General features: G+C 35.1%; 2 protein-coding genes, 1 long non-coding RNA gene and 1 pseudogene across 4 annotated transcripts in view; all 4 read right to left on the bottom strand.

Moving 5' to 3' along the window:
* On the bottom strand, positions 2084–8756 carry LOC104762871. Of its 2 annotated transcripts, XR_763676.2 has the most exons (3): positions 8615–8756; positions 7972–8225; positions 2084–6066 (listed from the first exon to the last, which is right to left on the bottom strand). It is a non-coding gene; the product is annotated as an uncharacterized LOC104762871 (long non-coding RNA). The 2 variants fall into 2 exon arrangements; XR_002037876.1 differs by lacking the exon at positions 2084–6066 and having other exon boundaries at positions 6649–8225.
* LOC109132230 lies at positions 14160–14625 on the bottom strand. Its single transcript, XM_019243561.1, has one exon. It carries the CDS (start codon positions 14553–14555, stop codon positions 14160–14162), a length of 396 nt encoding a protein of 131 aa, XP_019099106.1. The 5' UTR covers positions 14556–14625.
* LOC104762721 lies at positions 18805–27142 on the bottom strand (annotated as a pseudogene).
* LOC104762789 (serine carboxypeptidase-like 7) overlaps positions 27115–27641 on the bottom strand; it is a 2177-nt gene continuing 1650 nt past the window's right edge. The window contains exons 7-9 of the mRNA XM_019243537.1: positions 27475–27576; positions 27307–27390; positions 27115–27219 (exon numbers count right to left, since the gene is read on the bottom strand). Of these exons, the coding sequence (XP_019099082.1) occupies positions 27115–27219; positions 27307–27390; positions 27475–27576 (291 nt within the window). The remainder of the gene's footprint in view (positions 27220–27306; positions 27391–27474; positions 27577–27641) is intronic.

The raw sequence follows: 27641 nt of genomic DNA, 5'->3' as shown, positions 1-27641 counted from the left end.
AAGAACACATTTATCAGAAACAAAGACGACATATTACAACAAGATTAGTATGTTTTTTTTTTTTTGACGGCACACATTTAATAGGAATTATTTAACAATAAAATACCTAATTAGATGGGTATATCAGTTTCACAATTATTAATGGAAACCCAAAATTTCACACTTTACCATTCCAATTATACCTGAATTTGGCAGTCTTCTCCTCACGATCAGCTTCATAAATGCCTGTTTCCCTAACAGACCATCTTACCTTCCCCCAAGACTGCGTCTTACCATTATACGCTTCGATCACCACTTTATCCTTGAAATTAGGACCCTTCAATAGATGACACCAGTAAAGCGTTGTCCCCCATGCATTTTCGTGGAAGTGCGAAGAGAAGTTACGTCCGGGGCGTCTCAGGTGGTAACCGAGATTGTTGTCTCCAGATTTACAATGTATTTTTAACCAGTGTCCGTGGTTCAAGTTGTTAAATATAGTAAACGATGATCCTATCACATGTTCGGTGTATAAGCTTAATAAAACCATCATCAGAAATATTGTCGCATGAAACTTCATTTTGTGTTCTTTATTTTTTTTTTATGAGGCAATTTTTTTTTATATGTTCTTCTTGTTTCGAGTAGCAGATATCTTGAAGGGATTTATAACTGTTTTGAACTTTTGAGTATATTGTTTGAAAGGCTGTGCGTAGAAATCATTTTTTTTTTCTTTTACTATTTTATTTGTAGACAAGATTCACCTGAAATTAAAAACGAGGCGTACACTGTTTAAATTTATTTTTAACCATTAAATAAAAATAACTTTTGGGTGAACCTTTTTTATTCACTTCCTCTTTAATTAGTCAATCAAAATACATCAATATACCATGTAATATTAATTTAAAAATAAAAATAGAAAATAAAACAAACTAAGAAAACTAAATCGGTAGACTTTTTATTAAATAAGTTTAAATAACTGTTTAAGTTTATAAATAAAAATTTGGATTTAGATTTTACAATTAAAGAAAATAATATATTGGCTTGAATTCATATATAAAAGCATTTTCTCATCTTTCTTGCTTCAGTTATTTTCCTTATTTTTCTTTGGAAGGTCAAATTAATTGAAAAAGATGGAGGAAGACATCTTAAAATGATTAGTCAGGTACAGTCATAATTTCAAGTTAAATTTAATAGATAATGAGTAAATTAATTAATGCTCATATTTTTATATATGTGTACTTTCTACGTTTTTTATTAGTTGGCGTTTAAGGTTGTTTCACACATATTAAAAAAACCATTAAATTTTTTGTTTTATCCCTTTTTAATATATTTGTTAATTTTTTTTGGTTTCCCTTTTTAATATATTTGTTAATTTTTTTTGTTTAAAACATTAAAACAGTTGGAGAAAATTGGAATATTTACCAAACATTTACATTGGAAATCTAAAACGACAAGTAATTAATACGGGAGTGAGTATTACTTTAAGTATTTCCTAGATTCTGATGTACAAGCTTTTCATCTCTATTCTGTGGCTAGCAAAACTAAATATACACTAATTAAGATCCCCGCATAGATTAGTTTTCATATTAGTATTCGTTGACATCTTAGATTAATTAGTTATTAGCTGAAAATAACAAATTTGTTTAGCAACGCAAAGCATGTCTTCTTTCATAATCATAAGACAAGACATATCTGAGAGAGAGAAAGGCTTAAGGGAAACTCTGGCAATGCATGTTACTAGGCAAAAGACAAGTCTTGATCATGTCAATGATATAATCAGTGGTGCTCAACTGAAGCAAGCATACTATATTAATACACCGTTATGTTTTGTTTCAAGCAAGGCCATATATATTGAGAGATAAACGAGATATTTAACTGAAAAGGATTATTTTAACCAGACGACCCAAATCATTTGAACGCTCATGCTCGCCATGCCCGTGGCCGTGAGGCGCCAGACCATTAAATTACTAAGTAATTAGTAACACACAAAGAAAATATAAGCAAAACATTATTATGGCATTTATTAATACAATGGATAACATCGAAGAACACATTATCAGAATTAAAGAAGACATATTACAACAAGTATGTGCACAATTTACGGCACACGTTTAATAGGAATTATTTAACAATAAAATACATAATTCGATGGGTATATCAGTTTCACAATTATCAATGGAAACCCAAAATTTCAGAATTTACCATTCCAATTATACCTGAATTTGGCAGTCTTCTCCTTACGATCAGCTTCATGAATGCCTGTTTCCCTAACAGACCATCTTACCTTCCCCCAAGAATGCGTCTTACCATTATACGCTTCGATCACCACTTTATCCTTGAAATTAGGACCCTTCAATAGATGACACCAGTAAAAATAGAAAATAAAACAAACTAAGGAAACAAAATCGGTAGAATTTTTATAAAATAAGTTTAAATAACAGATGAAATTTATAGATAAAATTTGGATTTAGATTTTACAATTAAAGAAGACTATATGTTGGTTTGAATTCATATATGAAAGCATTTTCTCGTCTTTATTGTTTGAGTTATTTTTCTTTGAAAGGTCAAATTAATTGAAAAAGATGGACAAAGAGATCAAAGAATTTTGTTTTTTGAGACAACCCTATATATGTTCCCATTGTTGAATTCAGTTACACTGCTAAATTTGATGGATTTGGGTTGACATATTAAGAAGAGTTTCAGGTGGGTTGATCCTAAATTTAGTTTGGTTATAAGAAATTTTATGATTTTTCAAGTTAAACTTAATAAATAATGAGTAAATTATTGGCTCATATTTTTAATTTATTATCTATAAGTTCTCCATCCGTTTTAAATAACTTGTCGTTTAAGATTTTTTAACACCGATTAAGAAAACAACTCAATTTTCTATGTTTTCCCTTTTTTTTTATTTTTTGTCAAACAAGCTTCCATTAAAACTTAAATCCTCAAAGAGGAAGGTTCATACAAAGAGAAACATAAAAGATTACAAAGCTTAACAAGGTTACGAAGCATATAAAGATATTGGTTCCATGAGTTTTCCAAGAAGGTGCAAGTATTTGAGAGGCTAGCAAAACTTGAAAGATCTGTTGGGACCATGGTGGAAACGCATTTGAAGACATGCTCCGCGACTTCCTCGATCAACAAGTGATCAGCAATAGCTCTTGCAATATATGCAGCGGAGCATTTACAAAGGTGGTACATAGGTGGAGTGAGGGAGGATGCTCTCGCCGCTAAGAGAATGTTCAAAACAGATTGATCAATGTTTAAAGCAGTTTTTGGCTCAATTCTCATAACATGGGGTAAAGCTACATCCAAGACTCAAAGATGATATGTGCAATATAGTAACAAAGCAGGTGGGTCCTCCCTCGCATGAAGTCAATGGCCATGGAGGTTAAGGAGTCCAACACAAAACTTGTAATCGATATTGCATTGTGATATTAAGACATACCTGAGCTTACACCCTAGAGGTAGATCAAGGAGACTGAAGGATATGATTGTTTTAAGGTTGAACCTAGGGAGAGGAAAGCAAAGTCGTAACAGAGCAGGTGGGTCCTCTTTCACATGAAGCTCATAGCTATGGAGGTTAAGGGTTCCCACACAAAGCTTGTTATCGTTTTTGCTGTGTTGCACTAAGATAGACACTAGGTTAGAACCAAGAGGCAAGTGGTATTGTTACAGACTAAGGGATTCGAAGGGATTTTGGTATACACTTTCCAGCTGATCTTGACAAAAGGATTTAACTAACCATTCTAGAAAGGCAATTACACAACTATATGATTGTTTGTGGTCAACCAAAATAGAGGTAGAGTGACCTAACCGGAGTAGATTCGATAAACTTCTAAAGGGTATAATGAGCTTCATGATCAGACATGTACCCAAGACTAGTCGAAATACTCTATCTACCAGGGTTCGCGGATGAGAGTTGGGCTCAAACCTGGATCGAGGGGATAAAGGAAGATTTGGTAGGGGGCTACATTGATGGCATGAGTCGTCTAAACTCAATCCAATAACAAGATCAACATAAAACTTAGTGGTCTGATTTGTGAGGCAAAACTTCATTGGATAAAGCGGCAGATCGAAGGAGATCATAGCCAAAACACAAACTAAAGAGACCAAAGATGTAGGAGGGGGATACAAGGTCACCATGGTTGAAGCTTTTATTGACTAGATCTCGCGCAGTTCCGACGTCAAAACATAACTCACTTCTAGCATCAGCCAAGTAGAACACTTGGTGATGGGGTAAGGACCCAAGAAGGAAGGAGGTGATGGGATTGACTTCAAGGGGAACCAGTGAGAGAGGCGAGGAGCAGCACACACATGGAGCCTAGAGATCTCAGATTTTTCATCGAAAGACTGGAGTCTTGAGAGAATCACCTCGTTGAGACGAACCACCGATTGAGCAAAGAGGGAATAAATGAGTTGAAGCTGGAACATGGCCGAAGTAGCGTGGTAAAACGAAGAACCTCCGGTGAATTCAAAAGCGGTCCAAATGCAGTTTTGATAGTAGAAGAGAAAACAACGGTGAACAGGAAACAGCCCAGCGGCGCCGATTTGAGTCGACGCCGCTGGGAAGAGGAGTCTCGAGAGTTGTACCAGGGAGAGAAGCGACTAGGGCGAACCCTCTATGATTGGGAGTATAATTCTATTTTACTCCTTATTTAATATATTTTCTAATTTTTAATTAGTCAAAACATTAAAATAGTAGAGAAAAATTTGATATTTTTACCAAATATATGCATTGAAAATCTAAAATGATTGGAAAACAAAATTTACTCTAGAATGATTACTACAAGGAAACCAGAGAGAATATTTTCTCATTTCTGAAGTACATGCTTTTCATCCCTAGCTAGCAAAATTAAATACGCATTGAGATTCCCACATAGATTGGTTTTTAATTTTCGTTGACATCTCAGATTAATTAGTTATTAGCTAAAAATAACAAATTTGTTTATCAACGCAAAGCATGTCTTCTTTCATAAGACAACATATCTGACAGAGAGAAAGGCTTAAGGGAAACTCAAGCAATGCATGCATGTTACCAGGCAAAAGAAAAGTCTTGATCATGGCAATGATACTGAACTGAAGCAAGCATATTATATTAATACCGTTATGTTTTGTTTCAAGCAAGGCTATATATTGAGAGACTACCAAACGATAATTAACTGAAAAGAGTTACTTTAACCAGACGACCCAAATCATTTGAACGCTCATGTTAGCCATGCCTTCCCGCGATACCATTAAATTAACGCACAAACAAAAATTAAGTAAAACTTATTACGGAATTTCTTGTAATCCAATAATGGAAAAATCAAATGCATGTGACGAGGACAACATCGGAGAACACATTTATAAGAATACAAAGGTGTTGTTAAATTGTTTAAATTTAGTGTTAGTTTTAGATATAGATGCAAATGTTGTTCTGTTCATTTGACCAATCTACCATTTGTATTCAGATGTTGTACATGTTTGGAAGAAAAATTTAATGATTATGCCTCTTAAATGTCAACAAGTATTATTGTATTAACTATATGTACTAAATATCAAAAATGAAAAACTCATGACTGTTAAAAAAAAAAGAGAGAAAGAGAGAATTTAATCATTTATACAATATTTATAGCTATACGTCGATTTGATTCTTACATCTTCCCTCGAATCAAAGAGAAAAAAATATTACAAGAAGTATGTACACCAATTAGTAGGAATTATTTACCAAAAAAAGAATTAGTAGGAACTATTTTATAATAAAATACGTAATTAGATATGTATCAGTATTTAACAGTCATGAGTTTTTGACAAAAAAAAAGAAGATATGTATCAGTATTGTTAGTTCAAAAAAAAAAAAAAATGTATCAGTATTGTTTGCACAAAAAAATAAAAAGATAGGTATCAGTATCACAATTATCAATGGAAACCCAAATTTCAGATTATACCATACCAACTATACCTGAAATGCATGGGAAGGCTCATGACCCCCATTGACAGATTCATAAATGCCTTTTTCCTTAACAAACCATCTCACCCATCGATAGATGATCCTTGAAATTACGACCTCTCCATAGATGACACCAGTAATATAATTAACCCAAATACCTAGTATTTGAGATGTGGAGAAGACAATATTTCCCGGTATATTAACAAAAACAAACATTAATAAATAATGTATCATATTCATATTTTAAACCTTTAACATTATCATTCATGTGTACTATTTAAAATTATCATGTGTTACCAGATTTCTGTTTATCATTCATGTGTTACCAGATTTCTGATTATTTTTGTTTTTATGAATCTTTGGATCTCTGTTACAGGTCAAGAACCACCCGTGGCCTAATGTTGATGCTCATAGCGGAGTGCTGCTGAAATTTTCTCGTCTAACCGAAAGCAAGGTCTTAAACTGCATCCTTGTCACTAAAGTGTGATTCGTTTGGGATCAGAAACTGTTCAATGTGTTAAATGTTCCCTCTTCTCGGCTCTATATACGCAGGGTTGTTTGATTAGGGACTTTTTAGAAACCTCGCACGAAGACGCAGTAGTTTCTTCTCTTCCGAGTTATGTGATCTTTCTTTTTTCTTCTTTAGAATTTAGGGAAATTGGAGAGTATTTGCCATTGTCTTATTTATATGTCCTGAAGCAAATGTTAGGTACTCTTCAGTCTTCACTAATTCTGTTATCTTGGTGGAAATATTTGAAATTTGGGATCTTTGTTATTAATTTGCTGCTTCAGAACTTATTGTTTGATCTATACTGAAATGCTATCTATCTATGTATCTGGATGCAGGTAACAGTTAAATCCAACCCGTTCTTCGTCAGATCAGTGTTTGAGGCTTCAGTTTTTCAGACTTTTATTTGTGTCGACATGGGCTACTATAACAATGCAAGTGTCTTTTGTTTTCTTTTTTAGCTCTACCACTTTTATGTTCAATTTTTTTGTTCCATCGTTCCTTGTTTTCAAAGCCACGATATGGTTGCAGGTGTTTGATGAATGCAACTACCAAACTGATATCGGTAATGACAAAGGATTTAGATTATGATTAAGCCTTATGTTCATGAGTTTTCACGTTCTTAGTTTTAAAGCTGCAATTAGTAAGTCTATTGCTTCTCTATATCAGGTGGAGACCTACATGATGGAAGGGAAAATATTCTCCAGGTAAGCTCATCTTTATACTATATAGTCTAACACTTATAGCTGTACAATCTTGGTTTGACCCTAGCCTTATAGACCCTAAGAGGAATTTGGAATTGATTTCCAAGATTTAATTAGCTTTTGTATATTTAGTAATTATATTCAAATAGACATTACTACCTGTAGAAATGGTTATTGTTGTTGCTTTTACTGTAATTCCAGGTTATCTTCCTCATGACTTCTATTCACAATACTCAGCATATGGCTCCGAGCATCTATTGGAATCTTTACTTCGTAAGATGAAACAGTACAAAGTTGGCCGATATAATTCTCAATCATCGTGTTGGGACAACAAGAGGACATGGTTGAATGCATAACATGTTTGAATGTATAACACGCCGTGACTTCTTGTACTAGAGGATTGGTGAGTGATGATTATATTACATGTTTGATAGATATCACTATGTTCTGAAAGCTAAAAGGTTTATCCACTAAAACAGGGTAACCGAAGCATGCACAGTCACAGAGGATTATTTGATAAGTGATTATAGTGTGATGAACTTATAACACTGTGTTTTCTTCCAGATAGCCATAAACTCCGCTGGATTGATGCCACATGAGACTTGGTTGCAGTCATCTATCCATGATTTCTGAATTTTATCTTATTACTTTGGGAACTTTAATTTGTTTTTGAAGTTTTTATTTTCTATAACTATATGATTATGCACAAGGAAAGAGTTTTTCATATTTGAAAAGATTGGAAAACTATAGTCTATTCAATACAAAACCGAGACTTCTGTTCTGTTTAAGTGATTTCTAAACATTTTCTTAAGAAATAGATAAAAAAGAAAATAAAGTTTAGAATGACTAACCGGAGTTATCTTATTCGCAGTTTTATGGCGAGACACCATACTTCTAACCATGTTCAATGATGAACTTGAAAATATAGCACAGTTTGTTAAAACAGAACAGAAAAAACCAGCAAGCATTACATATCAAAACTATCAAATATAAAATTATAATCGATTGGATTGAATATACAGCTTAACGGATTAACAAAGTCTTATCTGTAAAGATCTTCTTCCTCGCCATTTTTGTCTTTTATTTGGTTCCATTTTTCCCTGTGCTAAAAGAAAGAAATAAAATCAGACAAGCACCCAAAATTATTGAGTTATAAAGAAAACATGTAATAAGAAACACAAAGAGGATCTAATCTAACAAACAAATTTACAAGGAATTAAAACAATCTAAAAATAGTATTGGATAATATCAATATTTTCCTCATTTTCTCAGGCAAACATAACAACAATTTCAAACATCATAATCATATATTGAACGAATCTAACTAAAACACTGATATATAATTGAGTATGGCTATGATATTACACCACAAATTACATACGAAAACTTGAAGAATATTACAGACACTCTTTCGATAAAATCATTCAAATTTTGAATAAGGAAATTTGAATCGTCTGAATCAAACAGCGAACACAAATACCAATCTTGACTTACCTAATTGGTTTTGGGTTCTTTACTTTGCTTCAACTTTGAGATGGATTCGATGCTAAAGAGGATTGACTCAGAGATTTGCGTAAGAAAATACAACCGATCGATCGGTTTCTACTGTAAAAGATACAGCTGTTCATCTTCTCCATTTTCCCCAAGTGGTGAAAACAAAAACAGCTTCCTCATGGGCCATCTATTTAAGGTAACCATTGTTTCAAATTCGAGGCCCATCAGTTTAAGATACCCACTAAAAAAGACCCAATAACAAATTAAGAAGTACGTACGTACACATTCCATTCATATACGGTAAGCAAATAATTCTATAGATTAAGTATACTAAAACAAATACATGTTAAAAAGTTAAAACAACATCAAAACATACAAACACAATATATTCATTAAATATAAAAAAAAGTAGTGTAAATATGGGCCTTAAATAAATAAGAACTGATCCATCAAATTTCATTATAATCTATATTATTTCATTATAATTTATATTAACATTTTTGAAATACATTTTATTATGTCTTTTTACTTTTGTTTATTTAAAAAGTTATTTACAACATTAACCCCTAAAACATTTCCAAAACTAACATTACTACAGATTTTGTTTCCTAAATATTTTACATTTCATTCCAACTAAATAAATAACAGTAATCAATATGGAAATAGAAACTATCATATATTTAACCACACATTTTGTTGTGTTTTGAAGATATTCTATATCTGAATCATTCGCAAACAAAGAAAACAACAATTTGATTCCCATTTTGTTTTCCAAAACCTGTGAGATTTGATTATTAACGTAAGAAAAACTTCGATTGACATTTATTTAAATATTATAATTAACATATATAAACTTAATAAAAATAAATAAATTATTACGAATATATAAAATTAAAAAGTTTAACATACTATATAATGTGGTTATATAGTAGATGAGTTATAAAGATGACATGTTTGAATTAATAAAATATTATTAAATTTGTGTTAATACGGGTTAAATCCTCATTTAATTATTTATCAACACTACTAATATTAGAATATTTAACATAAAATCAAGTTAATTTAACTAAGATTGTGTAAAATAATTGAATCATTAGGAAAATGTGACTTAATCACAGCATATAAATTACTTATGTATTTAGATCCCTTATTTTTTGTTATAATAACTAAAAACCAAAATAGAATCTCAAACACTAAACAAAACAAACTAAATATAACAAACAAATGGTCATGAAGTGTATTGCGAGTTCAAAAATAATATAAATATTTATCCGCACAACAACCGAAAAATTTAGTTATTTCTTTATTTACAAAACATCAAATATTTGACAAATAGATACAATATAAATATAAATTATAATAAAAATTATATGTCCGCGGTGTACCACATGTTAAAATCTAGTGGGTATAGTAAAGAAAACTAAATCCAAGAATCGAAAATAGAAATCATTAGGCATATTATATACAATTTGCAACAATCAATACAAACTACAATCATTATACCTCCACAAAATGATATTACAAACATGCATACTATTTGTAAGAAAAACACTTGCAAAAATTCCACAAAACAAATTTTCAACAAACAACAACATAACTATTTTTTTCCAGAAAAAAACTTCTGAAAACATACCCGCACGTACGTGCGGGTCCGAATCTAGTATAACATTAATTGTTTTAAAAATACTTTATAGTCAAGAAAAGGTAAGACACTAAAATGTATAACTCTAACATATCTCAAATAATGAGATTGTTATGTCATTAGGATATAAACTTTCAAATTAGAGAAAACCATTTTCCTAATATTGTCTTATTCTATATTATAAAAGAAAATTTACACCAATACATTGTAGATGGTCTAAGAACATATTATTTTAAATTTTTCACATCATTACATTTTATTAGTTTCATCAATGTTGTTTTGAAAAATATAATTGTTAGCTATATCATTACTTCATCTGTTATTATACATATAATATTAATTATTAAAATACTTAATAGTCTAGAAAAAAGGAAAGACACTAAAACGTATAAGACGCAACGTTTAATCGTGACTGTTTGTATTCTTACAAATCCACAATCCCCTTTTCGTTTTAGTTAACAGAGGATAAACAGGAAAACCCTAATTTGTGAAAATCATGAAGAGCGATCTATATCTCAACTTCATCCCGGAAGGACGAGATGGTGTATCCACGCCAAGGTCATAAATTCTTGGAATGTCAACGAATTCTTCACAAAACGGGTTCTTCTTCTCATGGACAAAAATGTTAGAGTAGTTAAAACAGTTCTTAAATCATAGTTTTCTTACACAATGTTTATCAAACTTTGAAGGGTGACACAATTGAAGTCGCCTTTGCACCACACAAGCTCCGGAAGTACATTTACGAGGATGAATGATATGGTATTAGGAATTTCAAAATCATCAATCCAACCCTCAAGGAGAGGAATAACCATCATCCTTATCAGATCAAGTTTACGAATGAAACAACCATGACTCTGCTGCAATCAATAAATTCCAAAAATTATTTCCGATTCGAAGATTTGGATGATATTTCCGTGGAATAATCCATCATCCCATCTCTTTTGGTACGTTTTTCTTAAAACAGTTTTAAATAATTTAAGCTAAACTCCATGAAATTAGTATTTGATATCTTTGTGTTGAGAAATCTAGAGACTTTTTAGGAAATTTGGAACTTTCTGAAATGGTCCCTTCCATAGAAAAATACAAATTGAACTTTTATACTAAATTAGTTATATACGAGTGTTAAATAGTTTTGGAACATTCATTTATTTCAATGTAAAGTAAATTTCTGGCTTTTTGCCAAAATAGATGTTTGGACTCTGTTAATATAGTTATGAAATCTTTGTGATGAGGAATCTAGAGATTTTTTAGGAATTTTGGAACTTTGTGTATTGGTCCCTTCCATAGTAAAGTATAAATTGAACCTTTTTACCAAAATAGTTATATGTGAGTGTTAAATAGTTTTGTTTCTGATATTTTAAATAGATGCTTGCGGGTGTGCAGTAGATGTGAAGGACAACAAAAATCAAGAAAATGGAAATGAATGTAAAGAAGTTGTCTTCACGCTATTAAATGGCAGGTAAAACATATTTATTCCTCTTATAGTGATATAGGATTTATACGTTTGAAACTATTATTAAATTTATCGACTATTTACATTTGTAGGAATGAAACAATAAAGTGTCGTGCGGTAAACAACTATGTTACCCATTTCATGTTTTCATGGGAGTCATTTGGATGCCATCTCACATACAAAATCGAATCGGTGTTTTGTGTACTGCATTTCTAGAGGGTTGGAGAGTATGAAGGTACATACTATATATTCTAGCTACAACCATCATCTCTGGCAAATTACGTGGCTTTTGCATATGAACAAGCTTCTGCATTTTCCATCTTAACCCATTGAGAAAAATCCCTTCTAGTTTCTGCTCATCCAACCCAAATACTTGTGATAAAAGATCCTTAAATCGTTGTATATACTTCGCCATTGTTCCTGTCTGTTTGATACAAAACAAACTTATACTTAGTCCTCTAATCTTCGATCCAAATTTCAGCATCAATCCCGACTAAAACTGAACCCAACTTTCAAACTGTCTCCTGTTAATTTCCAAGTTGTACCAGCTCAATGCTTCTCCTTGCAAGCTCACTAAAGCTAAGACTAGTTTCTCTACATCGTTGTATCCACCCATTCGAAAGAAACGCTCAGGAAGCGCAATCCAACCATAAACCCCAAAGCCTTCAAATACTGCCATCTCTATGTTCTTGAGAAGCTTTTCTCTAATACCAGGCCTATTATCACTAAGGCAAGGTTCCATAGGAGCGAATGGTACTTGATTAAGTCGATCTTGCAGATTCTGGTTCGCTTAAACCACCAACATCATATATCATCTCTTTACTCGGAAAGGATTGAATAAGAAATCATTTTTTTGGCCGATCTTTGAATCCAAAGAATCATACTTTGAATCCATACGAGCTGCAGATGAACGAGTCTTTGTTTTCACCTCTAACAATTGATCGTAAAATTCAATCGCCACTTGCTCCAGTGTTGATAACTCCGTCATCGGCGATAATACTTGCTCCATCACCATCTTCAATCTTCGAATCCGTTGATTGCAACAAAACCCCAAAATTGCTTGAAAACCTAATCTTCTGCGATGATTGCGATCAAAGTCATGACGCACCAATTGATAGAGTTAAGAACTATAAAATCTATCGATAACTCTCAGTACTTATTTATTGATCAAGAATGGTGAATACAAGAACCCTAACAAATAAGAAGAGTGAGCTACAGTTCTCAAACTCTTATCCTCTCAAACAGAGCACGCAGGCTCTGTTCCCTTTTCTCACGCAACTCACAACTCTAATTACGCAGGATAATGTTCACAATCCTCCTCTAATTCTATTTATACTCTAAATTTTTTTCTTTAGCTCTTGTCACATGCCTCTATTTCTCCCACATTGCTCTCTTATCATATTGTCCCACTAACGTCAGGGAACGAGTATCTTTTGCGAATATCTTTTGCTTTTCTAGTTCCTTCTTTCCTCATAAGATTTTCCCAATATCAGGACCGTCTGAAGAAATTCAAGTCAGAACATGGGAAGGTCCAATTGGGAAACATCACTGTTACTATGGTAGAAACAAAAATGACTTTTACGTTTTTTGTTTGTTTATTTGATTTTCACCTTTCTCATCATAATTCTCGTTGAAAGAAAGTTTGTTGGTGGGATGTACCTGGATTGCTCTCACTAGTAAAAACTGGGTATATAGTTACGGTATATGGCCACAGGTAAAATTTGTAGCAAAAATTACCTACAAAAAGTAACCAATATAAGTTATGCTAGAAGGGTTTTGAAGTTCGAGTTCAGAAGGTCAAGTGAACGATGTTGTTTAGGGTAGTTAATTCATCGGCTCATGGAGCTATGTTTTTGTTAAAGTTTTAAATTTCTTGTTTTGTTTTTGACCACATAATAATGAATTTTATACATTGCTGAAGATGGAGAGAACGCTGAAAAAGTGAAAAAAATGATGAGGAAGAAGAAGAGTATGACGAAGAAGCGAACGATGAAAGTAACGATGACAACGACAATGAAAATTGACCATAAAAATGACGAGAAAGTATCTGAAAAATATGAAAACAATGAATGTGAAAGAAATACTAAGACATATGTGTTAGTGGATAGTTAGAAATCAGAACATAAGATTGATTCATTATTCTTTTGATCATATTTGATTCCTAAATACAGTTATTTTTTATAAATTTTTATATAAATTTTTAAAATTATGTATTTGAAATAATTTTTTTACCTTAAAGGTATTTTTTTTTAATTAAAATTTCATTATGATCAATCATATATAATTTCCCCCAAAATATATCAAATACATATATGATGCATTGAAATTCAATGAATTCATATGTCTTCTTAAACACCAAAACTGGAAGAAAAAAACTTGGAGCTTTCGTAAACATGAAACAGAAATAATTAAAAAAGAAAAAGAACAAAAAAAACATACAATAGTTGAGTTTAGTTTTTTTTCCAAGGGTAGTCGAATTTTTCTGGACCAGCATTTTTTGATAAGTAGATCCCATCAGGTTTGGCAATGTATACACGTAACTCACCACATCGACGAATTGGAGCACTTCCTCTATATGCTCTATAGTATTGAGAATACGCCCCGTGTTGCAATAGGCAATGCCATGTTGTCCTATCAAATACAGCCTCTTGGAAATCAATACGAACTGGGTTACTTTTGAATTTCACTGCCCCTTCTCTTCGATGTTTTTTGTTGGATTCGCAACTGACTTTGAGATTTGTACCAGGGCGGAGTGCATTTCGAAATATTATTGTGTTATCTTCGCAAGCTTCATTGAATCCGAAAGACAAAGTAATAATTAACAAAAAAGCTACGAGACAATTCATTATTTCAAAATCTAAGTGTGAACATGAAAATGTAAGGTTTTTATAGTCTTTTTTATATGAAATAAGAAGTTTTAAAGGCCATGCAAAATTTAGATAAGTGATAGAACATGTAAATGTAGGGTTTTTATAGTCTTTTTTTATATGAAATAAGAAGTTTTAAAGGCCATGCAAAATTTAGATAATAAACGTGACCCAATTAAACTCTTGTGGCTGAGCATCGTGTGCCAACAATAGTGTCATCTAACTATCCCGAGACTTATGAATAGGTCCGAGACTAATCCATAGGGGAGGTGCAGCCCACGGATAAACCTTCTCTCCGAATATTTAAATGGATCGTAAGCAACGACTCATATACATGTGACCACATAGTAAATTCAGACCATCTGGGGAGAATTGATCTTTGGTCTGGACCAACAGGGCAACTCTTCTAACCAGATAGAAACCACTAGCCCACCACATGGTTATCTAACTATTTTGTTACAAAAATATATATACCACATTTTTTTTGTATCTCAAAAGATTACAGTTTTTTTTTTTGATTAAAAAACATGAATAGTTAAACATAAGACACGAAATGAGTTCATATAAAGGGATATAAGAATATTATATGTTTATATTATTTATTGAATTAAAAAGAAAAAAAACTGACTAGTAAATAATAAGCCATATTGATGGGAGAATAAAAAAGAAATGAATATATTGAGAAAAGGTTGGTTTTGTAAGTAATATTAGACTATCATATTAATTCTTAATAAGAAAAAGAAATCATGTAAAGGGAATTGAAAAGGAAAACTAAGAAGATTTTGAGAAAAAAGACTATGTATGTTGGTTTGGTTTGAGAGAAAATTTTATAAACATCATTAGGGTTTGGTTTTAGGCTCATGGTGGACTTATAATAATTGTTGAAAAATTAAAGTTGTGAGCTTTTTGCCTTTTGGTAGCCCATGTATGTTGGTTTTAATGTTATTTAATTTAATTTAATTTATTTTTTAAAAAAAAGGAAAAGAAAAAAGATAGAAAAGGAAATTTGCCAATTCTCTCTCGACAATAAGAAATAGGATTTGTGATTTTCTCTCCGCTTATAAATATTATTAGTATTACTAAGACTACTCGTCTTTCTTCTTCTTCTTTCTTTGAGAGAGTGAGAAATCAAAATTAAGGATAGAGAGACTCTTCACTACCGTTCTGTGCAAGCAAACGTACAAATTAAAGAAGAGAGGTATGATCTCTTGTTCGTATTCTTAGATATGTTGACTGCTTTTTTTCTATCTTTGACTAGGTTTTTTTTTTATTGGTTCGATTTTTGTGAAACAGGTGCTCGTTGATCGATTTACTTGACTCTCTCGCTCTCTCTCTCGCTCGTTCTCGTGGACTCAGAACGAAACCATCGCCTACGTGCTTACGGTAACAACACCAAACTGATTTCTGTGTTAAAAAACCCTCTAATATTAATGCCTTCACCAACATCTGTGTTAAGTATATAATTCCTTTGTTACCTTAAAACTATGAGAATTTAATAAGCTCTGTCTCTTGTCTTATACCATATAGAATCACTCTCTGATGATTTTTCAGATATGGTGCAGGTGAGGATTGGGAGGACCAGGATTACGTACGAGCCGTGTTAGAACCTGTAGCTACAATGCACAACGCCAGCAAGCTTCAGGAAATAACAACTTACTACTACAGAAGCAAGCACATAAGTCAACAAGAAGGCCAGGTTCTATATTATTCTTTGTGATATTGTATTGTAATTACGTGAGATCTTTTTCAAAAAAAATTACGTGAGATCATGAGAGGCCATTCTAGTTCGTTTTTTTTTTTCTTCTTCTTCTTGTTCATTCAACAGTTAACACTCCGGGATGCGGACCTCCGAAAGATAGCTGGTCTCCTGAGAAATCCATCTGCCCTCAAGCGAAAAAACCAGTCACAGTTTGTCTCAAGCCAAAGGCATTAACCAGAATAATGTGTAAAGGTAGGTAAAATACTTAATAACCCATTCTGAAACCACCAACTCTGGTTTCATGTTCCTCCTGTAGTTGTATCTTTGTGTGTTGATTGCCACACTGCAGGGTAATAGTGTTAAAAAAAACATTGCTAGCTAGCACTATCAAACATATTCAGGAAAATGAAGATGTCAAAAAGCAAAAGATAGATGATGCAAAATCAAGACAGGTGGGAGCCAAATTGTTACAAAATCATCCTGATTCACTCCGTATCTCACTACGTGATTTAAACTCTTTCCTCCTCATTACTGATTTATGGCCAAAGATGGAAAAATCCTCTTCTTGCTCTGTAAGTAATCTCAAAAATCTTCTGCTTTTCTGTATTTTGTTCTGTTTCAAGTTTAACTAACTTCAAACTGATTGTAGTGATCGACAGTTTTTAGTTTTGTGTGTTGATTGTCTCATTGACTGCAGGGAAACTTAGCTAGCTACACCATTCTGATTCAGGAAAATCTAGCCTCAGGAAATAACAACTTAATCCTACCGAAGGATGCAGAGAGATCAACACCAAAGCCAGGTTCTATATCATTCTTTCTGAGAATGAATTGTAGTTAATTAAGTGAGATATGAGAAGCCATTCTAATTCTTTGTTTTTTCTTCTTGTTCGTTCAACAGTAATCTCTGGGATACGTTAGAGGTATAAAACAACCTTTCCAAAACCACCACTGGCAATTTTCTCATGGAGACAAGTTGATGAACATAGCTAGCTAGCTCTCTACCAATCTGACTCCATCAAGGATGCAGAGATCAACACAAAGACTGCATATTCTAGGTATTTATACCATTATTTGTGAGATCTTACTGTACTTAAGTTAGATGAGAAACAATTCTAAATGTTTTTTCTTCTTGTTCATTCAAGGGTACTCTCGGGGATGCGGACGTCGGAGCCATTGGCGGACCTACGTTGAAAGAAGGGGGTCAACTGACCCCCTTAAATATAAATATTTGATATTTTGGTTAGCATTTGTAATATATTGTTGGTTGATTTGGTAGAAAATTTTGTTTTTGACCCCCCCCCAAATCTGGATCGAGACCAACATTTGTTACATTTTATTACTGTTTTTTTTGCCACAGCAAGGACTTACCTATTTGATATAGTTTTTCATCCATTTTTATTTTTTTCTTTTGATATTTATTAAATTTTGTATCTTTAAAAGAAGGAAATAACGTTCTAATCACAAAAATGATTACAAAAATAGTTGCAAAAACAATTAAAAGTTATTCAGGCAAATTTTATTTATACACATATACTTTATATAGAAGACTATAATGGAAATTTTTTTTATAACTAATATAATTGACCCCAGTAAAACACATTTCTGGATCCGCCACTGGTCGGAGCAGATATAAAACAAGGAGAACATTCCTAGCCTAAACCACCACTGCAGACTGCAGTTTTCTCAAGGTGAGAAATCAACACAGGTGAGCCAAATTGTTTCAAAAATCAGATTGATTCACTTCAATGTAACTATGGTCTCACGTTCCTCTTATAATTGTTGATTAAATGCCTCATTGCAGGGAAGCGAGTGTTAAAAACATAGCTAGCACTACTAGACTGATTATGGATAGTCAAACCATCAATTCAGAACCAGAAACAGTAACGCTGCTGCTGCTGTGCTGCTGCACAGGACAAAACGAGGTCTTGCTCACACCCAAGTTAAAAGCTCGACCTGTGCAAAAGCAGCTAACAAAAAGGTAATGCATCTTGATTCACCGAGGTATATTTGTACGTCATAAATAGAAAACTAAACAAAACCGATGTGTGTTATGTGTTATGATGCAGATCTCAACAGTTCCAGTTTTGCCTGCACCACAAAGAAGTACATGACATCTGCTAAAATTTTGAGGTAAATACCCTTTATCTTAAAAGGTATACAAAGCTTCTTTTCACCCTAGAAAGTTGTTTGTATGCATAAAAAAACACTTGATTTCATGCCATCTAATAGGCCTACCTTTGTTTCCCTCGCATGCAGAATAATGATTGGCTAATCTCTTTATGTTAAAATCAACTTAATGGCAAACCTTTTATTTATACTAGTAATCAAAATAATCAAAATAACAAAAAGGCCCTATTCAATTAGATTAGAAAAATTATAGTAGTTGTTTGTAAAGTTTAAAGTCAAAGTCTAGTATATATTAATGATGAGCTACAGCTACTATTGATGAGAATTAAGTTACGTGGCCGAACCTATGAATCAATAAGAAACAATACGAAGAAAATAGTTAATATATAAATGCTAAACAAGGATGCAAACCCATCGAACTAGTCATTTGTACAAATTAATGATTCTCTTCTATGGATCATTCATGACAAATGTTATCTTATTGGCATAAACTACTAAGAACAACCATGAAAAACAATTAAAATCGGTAGTGATCGCGTATTACAAGCATGTTAAATATGTGATTGAGAAAACGAGAAATGTAGAATTGCTTTCTGGCTAACATACAACTCTTGCTTGATCATGTTACAAAGGCTGACCACTAATCCACCTTTGGAACATGATAGAAGTCTCCTCTGGTTTATACTCTGGTGTGTGTCCTCCTCCCTATAATATCAAAGCCCACAAATCAATTAAGAAACATAGTGTGAAAACAAACCGCTGTCAAAACATTGAGTGAAAACACTAAAAAGAGAGGAAAATACTTGCTTTGACTGTAGCAAAAGTCATTTTATTGGCATAAGTCCTCGTGTATCTGCCATAACAAATGCGAATCTAATGAGCTCATACAACAATAGAATGAGTTCACAAGAGATCCCATATAAACAAAAGAAAGAGAAATGGTATTACCCCTCGGTTTGATCACCTATCATCCAAGGTCTCCAGTCATCAATGAGAGAATAATTAAGAGACCTAATCCAAGCTTGAGTTCCAAGGAACGGCACTACCATGTCGTGGTCACCACTGTTCACCCAAAAATCCTCAAAACGTTTACAAAAAAGCCTTGAATCCTGAAGCACTTCTTTCAAAGGTAGAAGTTAATTAAAATCTGACTTGAAGATAAGAGAAGGATAGCCATCGATGCTGTTATTCATATGGTACGGTATACTGCTTTTAATGTCACGAGTGTAAGGTATGCCCCAATGACAACGTACCCATTCCCCTATACTCCCCTGCAATCATATATAGATCCTCCTAAAGAGTTTGACACTTTGTTTTACCAATAACCCGAAAAGGACCTTTTTCATGTATAATACCTTATTGACATGAAGAGCTCTGTGCACACTCTCATAATTGGCCCAGTATGTTGTTAACATATACCGATACTCCTGCAAATGCAACCTTGTAAAATACTTTTTTCTCAATGGTTTATAAGAAGGCAAGATGGATTTACTTACATAGCAATCCGGAGATGTCTCTTCACACACTGGTGTTGTTATTAGTAGTGGGTTTATTCTAGCAATGCACTATAAACAACCACACAAGTCTGAATTAGTGATGAGGTTTACTAAGTAAACAGAACAGAACATCAAGTAAAATTTCCATAAGTGTGTGTGTGTACCTTTTCATATTCTTCTACGAGTTTCAAGCATTCTCTGTTACGTGGATCCATATTTATATAGTCTCCTTTGCAGATTCTCTTCATTGACTGCAAGAAAAGAAAAGTTTTGAACTGCTTGTTATCGACTAGAGACAAAAGCATATCATGTTTCATACCTCATAGAGTTCATCTGAGATCAGTGCCATTCCATGAGCATATGGAATGCGATAATTTTTCTCAAATTCACTTTCTGTGTTATGGGTTTCCAAGAACATAGCCCTGTTTTTTGTCAGTGGACGGAGGACGAAATCTATCAATTTTTAATGCTCCATAAGGTATATATAATAAGAAGCTAACAAATACCAACGAACCTGAAGATTTATTGAAGGCTTGCAACATAAATAATTTCCTGCATCATCGTGTTTATGCAATTATAAAGAGAAAATAGTATTTGATACAGAAACGAGATTGTAAAAGTAAAAAAAAAAAAAAGGGCTTGGAGATTGATGTTGATGTGCAAAAAATAAGATGATACCTTTAGAGATTTCTTGAACGAGTGCCGGGATGATCTTACCGGAATAAGAATCTCCACCAACATAGAAAGGGTTGGAGGAGAACTCTTGATGCTTGCCTAGCCACTGCACAACAAAAACCAAAAACTCTATGCACAAAGAAGAGATATATGTTTGAAGAGACAATTAAATTAGTCTTTTGATTTCATGCCTTGTCAAGAAACTCATGGATCCTCTTGGCTTCTCCTGAATCACTGGGTTTATTAACAAGTTGAGTTTTTGAGTAGGAGAAGCCAGTTCCAACAGGCTGATCCAAATATATTATACTCGAAACCTGATAAAAAAAAAAAACGATGCACAACTTAAACGACGAACTATGTGTTCCAACAGGCTGTCCAGGAAAGGGGAGGCTTTCACCCTTGAATCAGGCGAACTATGTGTCAAAATCCCTAATGAAGTAATAACTAGGAACAATAAGAGATGGGAGCCATTTATTATTGGTCAATTTCACGGAAACCTTTCCCCAAGAGGTATGCTCCATGCTATTTTCATTACAATCTCAAGATTGGGTCCTCGTACAGTGCTAATTCGCGTTCCCAACTCCACTACACGGCAGAGAATCCTAAATCAAGGTATGCGGCTCATTGAGGGACAAACTATGTTTGTTGCAGCCTGGGAACCAGGTCTGAATCCTGAACTGCCGGAGCTAACTGAAGTTCCAGTATGGCTAGAATTCAAAGGAGTCCCGCCACATTTCTTCTCAGAGGAAGGTTTTGAGCACATCACTGGAATGCTAGGTCAGCCAATCCGATGTCATCAATCAACAATAGACATGACAAACCTCGAGGTTGGAAAGGTTCTCACAGTAGTCAATCCGTCATCCCTACTACCAGAGGCTGTCAACGTCCAATTCTCATCTGGGCAAATCCATCGTGTCGCAGTCTCTTGCCCTTGGCTCCCTCCAATCTGCAAACACTGTCACGAAATGGGGCACAATGTAAGACGCTGCCCAACTGCCCCCATCACATTCTCTTCATGTAACTCAACTGGTCATCCTCTCGAGGCTTGTCCAAAGCTGAGGAAGAGCAAAGCCTCTGCCCCTATAGTGGAGGAGCAGGCAGATGCTAAGAAAGACAGTAGAGACAAACTTAAGACTAAATGGGTGGCGAAGCAATCCTCACTTGAGTCGGAATCCTCAGAAGACTTAAGCCGAACTAAGAGGGCCAAGATAAAGAAGAAGATGGTTCACTCCTCTCCATTGTTTCAGGTGGAGATTGGCTCTCCTTCCAGAACAGGAACAGCAGGCTCGTCCAGTAAAAAGAGGAACCCGCAAAAGAAACATCAGAATAAGAGTCCCACATCCTCATCAGATCAGGCCTCTTTCTCCGAATCTCCCCCATTAAGCTCAGACAGCGAGACAGAAAGAAGTGAAGAAGATGAAACACCTTACACTAAGGTGCTTTCTAAAAAAGAAAGGAGGAACCTCAGAAACTCCATGGGGAGGAGTTCCAAAACTAAATCACATTAATGATGATAGACAGCTTTTGTTGGAACGTTAGGGGTATAAACAATTCTGTAAAGCGTAGGAGCCTAAGGAAGTGGCTCAGGCATAATAAGCCTGCTTTTGGTAGTATAATAGAGACCCGAGTTAAGCTTTGGAAGTCTCAGAAGTATGTTCAATCAGTTTTTCCAGACTGGAATTTTGAAGGGAACTATGAATTTGCGGAATTGGGAAGGATATGGGTTGTTTGGGAAGGATATGGGTTGTTTGGGACCAGAGGGTTAATTTGTCTATCCATTCTAAATCAGGCCAAATGATTACTTGTATAGTGCGTATGCCAAACTCCTCTAAAGAGGTGGTGTTCTCCTATATCTACGCTGATAATTGCAAGTATGGGAGACAAAAATTGTGGGACGAGATCGAGGAGCTAGCAAAGGACCCCATCATCAGCTCTAAACCCTGGGTTGCTATGGGTGACTTTAACCAAACCCTGAATCCTAACGAGAGTTCTATTGGCAGTACAAGGGTTTCTAAAGGAATGCAGGAGTTCAGGAGTTGTTTACTAAATGCAGGGTTGTTTGACTTGACGTCTAGAGGAAACACTTTAACATGGTGGAATAAACGTGAGACCAATCCGATAGTGAAGAAATTGGACCGTATATTGGTTAACGCTACTTAGCAGATGGAGTTTCCTTTATCATTTGCTTATTTCGGAGATCCTGAGATGTCCGACCACTGCCCAAGTTGCCTAAGGTTAGGAGTCCCTAACAAATCAAAAAAGCCCTTTATGGTTTCTCACTTTCTCTTCCAGCATAAAGATTTCATTCATCGGGTCTCTGAGTTTTGGAACAGCACCATAATTGAAGGTACCGCAATGTTCCGTCTCTCCAAAAAGCTCAAGCTTTTAAAACGGGTCATAAAAGAACTCAACAAGGAGCACTATTCTGATCTTGAGAACCGGGTTAAGGAGGCTCAAGCTGCTCTTGCTTATTCTCAAGCTAGGTTTCTCACAAATCCCTCTCCCCAGCTGGCAAGGTTAGAGAAACAAGCTCAACAGAAGTGGTTCGAGTTGGCTTTGGCTGAAGAGAAGTTCCTCTTACAAAGATCACGAGTGAAGTGGGTGGAAAGTGGTGACTGTAACTCCTCCTATTTGCACAGAATGATAAACAGTAGGAAGGGCATTAACTAAATTCACTATATTATAGCTGACTCAGGCCAGAGAATTGAAGAGGGTTCAGAGATTCAGAATCACTGTGTCAGCTTCTTCAAAGGGATGCTAGGTTCGGATTCCAGCTCTATCTCGGCTGAAGAAGAGGAGCTTATCCGTTCTTTTACGAAGTACAAATGCGACCAAGCAGCAAAAGAAATCCTCCAAGCAACTATCTCCGATGTTGATATCAAAAGAGAAGCTTTCTCTCTTCCCCGAAACAAATCACCAGGGCCCGACGGATATACGGTTGAGTTCTTTCGAGCGACTTGGGATATAATTGGAGCAGATCTCACGTTGGCAGTTAAGGAATTCTTCTCCTCCGGCAAAATTCTGAAACAATGGAATGCCACTGCTATCACTCTCATCCCTAAAAGGCTAGGAGCAGATAAGATAGGCGAGTTCAGACCAATCTCTTGCTGTAATGCGGTCTACAAAATCACATCCAAGATAATAGCTCGTAGGCTACAGATTCTCCTGCCAGATATGATCAACAACTCGCAATCTGCCTTTATCAAAGGTCGCCTTCTAGTAGAGAATGTTCTATTAGCAACAGAGCTATTTCAAGGATCAAATAGCGCATCAGTCACTCCTAGAGGAATGCTTAAGGTGGACCTGAGAAAAGCATTTGATACTGTTAGTTGGGATTTCATCCGCATACTACTTGAGGCAGCAGACTTTCCTCCATCCTTCTGCAACTGGATCAAAAACTGCTTAACAACAACATCCTTCTCCATAAAGGTTAATGGTGATCTATGTGGCTACTTCCAAGGCAAACGTGGACTAAGACAAGGAGACCCTCTCTCACCTCCATTGTTTGTAATGGCAATGGAGGTCTTCTCCAACCTCATCAAAGCCAAATTCGAACAAGGTTGTATTGGCTATCATCCTTTGGGCATGAATCCTCTAATTACCCATCTTGCCTTTGCTGTTGACATTATGCTCTTCTTTGATGGGACATGTTCCTCCCTTCAGGCTATAACAGAGGCTTTGGACTCATTTCATCGTCTATATGGTTTGGCAATGAACAAAGACAAAACAGAGCTTTTTCATGCAGGTCTTTGTCAGAACATCTCGGACTCCCTTTTGGAAATGGGATTCAAGGCAGGCGAGTATCCTATTAGATATCTTGGTCTTCCTCTTCTCCCCAGGAAACTCAAGAAAATCTGATTATTCACCACTCACCGATAAGATCTCAGCAAGGTTTAATAGTTGGACTGTAAAAACTCTATCTTTCTCAGGCAGATTACAGCTGATTTCCTCTGTCATCTATGGGTTAGTTAACTTCTGGATGATGGCATTCTCCCTGCCAAAAGGATGTATCAAAGCAATAGAGAAGCTCTGTAATGGTTTCCTCTGGTCAGGTGACATCTCACAACGTACTCACGCCAAAGTCTCTTGGGACAAGGTCTGCTTACCGAAATCAGAGGGAGGTCTCGGGTTAAGGAACCTGCTTATGTGGAATAAGGTCCTAAATCTGAAACTTATCTGGTCTCTCTTTACAAGCAGTGGTTCTTTGTGGGTAGCCTAGATGAAGGAATATCACCTAAAAAGAGGAAATTATTGGTCTGCGACAGAGCATAACAATTCAAGCTGGATTTGGTGCTCTCTACTTAAATTGAAACCCCTTGTCAGGTCTCTACTCCGCTGCGAGATAGGTGATGGCCTTACAGCCAGCTTCTGGTTTGATATCTGGTCTTTTGTTGGAGTTCTCATCGATTATCTGAGCAACACGGGCCCTCTCCAGCTAGGTGTTCCAATTGATGCGGTAGTAGCAGACGCTTGCACAAACCAAGGTTGGAGGTTACCTTCAAGCAGAACCAGGAATCCCTCTGTTGCAACCTTGCGTAATGTGCTACTCAACATTACTACGCCAAACATTTCCAGAGGCCAAGACACTTACTATTAGGTGGTTGGAAATGAATCGTTGCCTGCTTTCTCAACAAAGAAAACCTGGAATCACCTTAGACCCTCCGAAGACAAGAAACATTGGGCCAAAGCTGTTTGGTTCAAACACTCGGTGCCCAAGCATGCATTCAACTTCTGGATTGCTAACATGGACTGCCTCCCTGTTAGAGCAAGGTTGTTATCATGGGGAATGAACATTCCTTCACATTGCCTCTTCTGCAACTCTCAGGTAGAAACTCGAGATCACCTTCTCCTTCATTGTCCTTTCTCTGAAGAAGTTTGGCTCAACATCATGTCTCGTCTTAGCCACCATCCCTGCATCTTTGTCAACTGGTCCACTCTGATCTCTTGGTTAATGTCCAAATCCCCAAATCTCTCATCCTCCCTAAAGGGTATAGCGGTTCAGGCAACTATTTATATGTTGTGGAGGGAAAGGAACAGAAGGCTCCACGATGGCATATCACTATCGCCCTCTGCAATTTGCGCCCAAATTGATCGCAGTGTTAGAGACACCCTCCTTGCTCGCCTGTATTGGAAAGGATGCGGCCTTCTACTTTCTCAATGGTTCGCCAATGGTTATTAAACCAGTTAACATTTTAGTTCCTATGGATTTTTAATTTTTTTTGGTCATAGCTGCTCCGTTTTATACCCCTAAAGTATCGTACTTAACAATGTTCCATCCGGTTATATAATTCACATGTTATCAAAAAAAAAAGAAAAAAAGAAAAAACCATCAAAGCATTTACTATTGAATTGTGATCAACGTTAACACATTGTTTTACCTTAGTCCATGAATATGGTGTAGAAACCAAGGAAGGAAGAGTTCCATTGTAAACCTCAAGCTTCACAGTTACAGGCCCTGATTCAAACATGTAGATTTGATCACGTGAGGAAGAAGCTAAAAGGAGACCGATTTGAACTCTAGTCTCTTGGCTTTATTTGGTTCTGTTTTGACACATGTGTTTATACTATAAATATGTGAGTAAAAAAATGAAGGTAGAAGATATAACCATTCTCATAAAAAAGACCAGAGATAGAAGAGCAGCCAGGTCCTCCACTTAACCAGAGAAGGAGAGGATCTTCTTTTGGATTCCTCTCAGACTTGATGAAATAGTAAAACAGTTGCACTTCCTCTTCCTCGCCAACACCAATATACCTTTTTTAATAATTCACAAAAAAAATCATATTCATACACACATGACACACTTTAAAGTAATCTCCAAACACTAAGATTGTATATTAATCACAGAAGGAAGGAGAAAAGAACAAAACCCGGTTTCGAGCTCAAAGGGAAGAGGACCATCAAAACCAGGAAGAAACTCGACGATGGAGGCAGAATCAGTACGCTGACTGTAGAAGAAGATAAAGAGAATAAGCAGAACAGAGGAGGAAAAGTAGTCTTTAGCCATTCGTTTTTTATGATAAAATCAACTAAATGACAAACCTTTATACTAGTAATCAAAAATAACAAAAAGGCCCCTATACATTACATATATCAAAGAATTATAGTAGTGACTAGACTAGTGATTCACTTTTGTCCTTCTCAATGTCTCTCCTGATTTCGTGGCCTGAAGTGTCGTGTATAATAATCCGTGTTCCGATTCTAGGTGAAAAACAGTGTCTAAATATAGCATATTCCTGCTTCTTTTTTTCTTGAATCCTGAAGCACTTCTTTAAAAGGTAGAAGAAGTTAAAATCTGACTTGAAGATAAGAGAAGGATAGCCATCGATGCTGCTATTCACATGGTACTGTACACTGCTTTTAATGTCACGAGTGTAAGGTATGCGCCAATGACAAAAACCTGAATATATTGACCTTTTTCATGTGTAATAATACCTTATTGACATGAAGAGCTCTGTGCACATTCTCATAATTGGCCCAGTAGGTTGTTAACAAATACCGATACGTCTGCAAATGCAAGCCTCTAAAGTACTTTTTTTTTCCTCAATGGTTAATAAGAGGGCGAGATAGATTACTTACATAGCAATCAGGAGATGTCTCTTCACACTCTGGTGTTGTTATAAATGATTTGTTTATTGTAAGAATGCACTATAAACAACCACAAATGTCTAATTAGTAATGAGGTAGACAGAACAGAACATCAACTAACTTTTCTATTTGTGTGTGTGTGTGTACCTTTTCATATTTTTCCATGAGTCTTAAGCATGTGTTACGTGGATCAACATTTATATATTCTCCTTTGCAGATTCTCTTCATTGACTGCAAGAAAAATAAGAGTTCTGAAATGCTTGTAATCAACTTCCATTGTGGGGACAAGAAACAAAAACATGTCATGTTTCATACCTCATAGAGTTCATCTGAGATCAGTGCCATTCCATGAGCATATGGAATGCGATGGTTTCTATCAAATGCGTTTTCGGTGGATGGGTTTCCAAGAACATAGCCCTGTTTTTGTCAGTGTACCAATTTGTAATGCTTCATAAGTTATATATATATATATATATATATAT

This window comes from Camelina sativa, chromosome 1, assembly GCF_000633955.1.
Source record: "Camelina sativa cultivar DH55 chromosome 1, Cs, whole genome shotgun sequence".
NCBI classification, from domain to species: domain Eukaryota; kingdom Viridiplantae; phylum Streptophyta; class Magnoliopsida; order Brassicales; family Brassicaceae; genus Camelina; species Camelina sativa.
Note: the sequence above shows the minus strand (reverse complement) of the source record. Positions and strands in the feature narration are given on the sequence as shown.

Bases quoted from the DNA above. Each gene is read 5' to 3' on its own strand.
- LOC109132230 (XM_019243561.1), bottom strand. From the start codon at position 14,555: ATGAATTGTCTCGTAGCTTTTTTGTTAATTATTACTTTGTCTTTCGGA.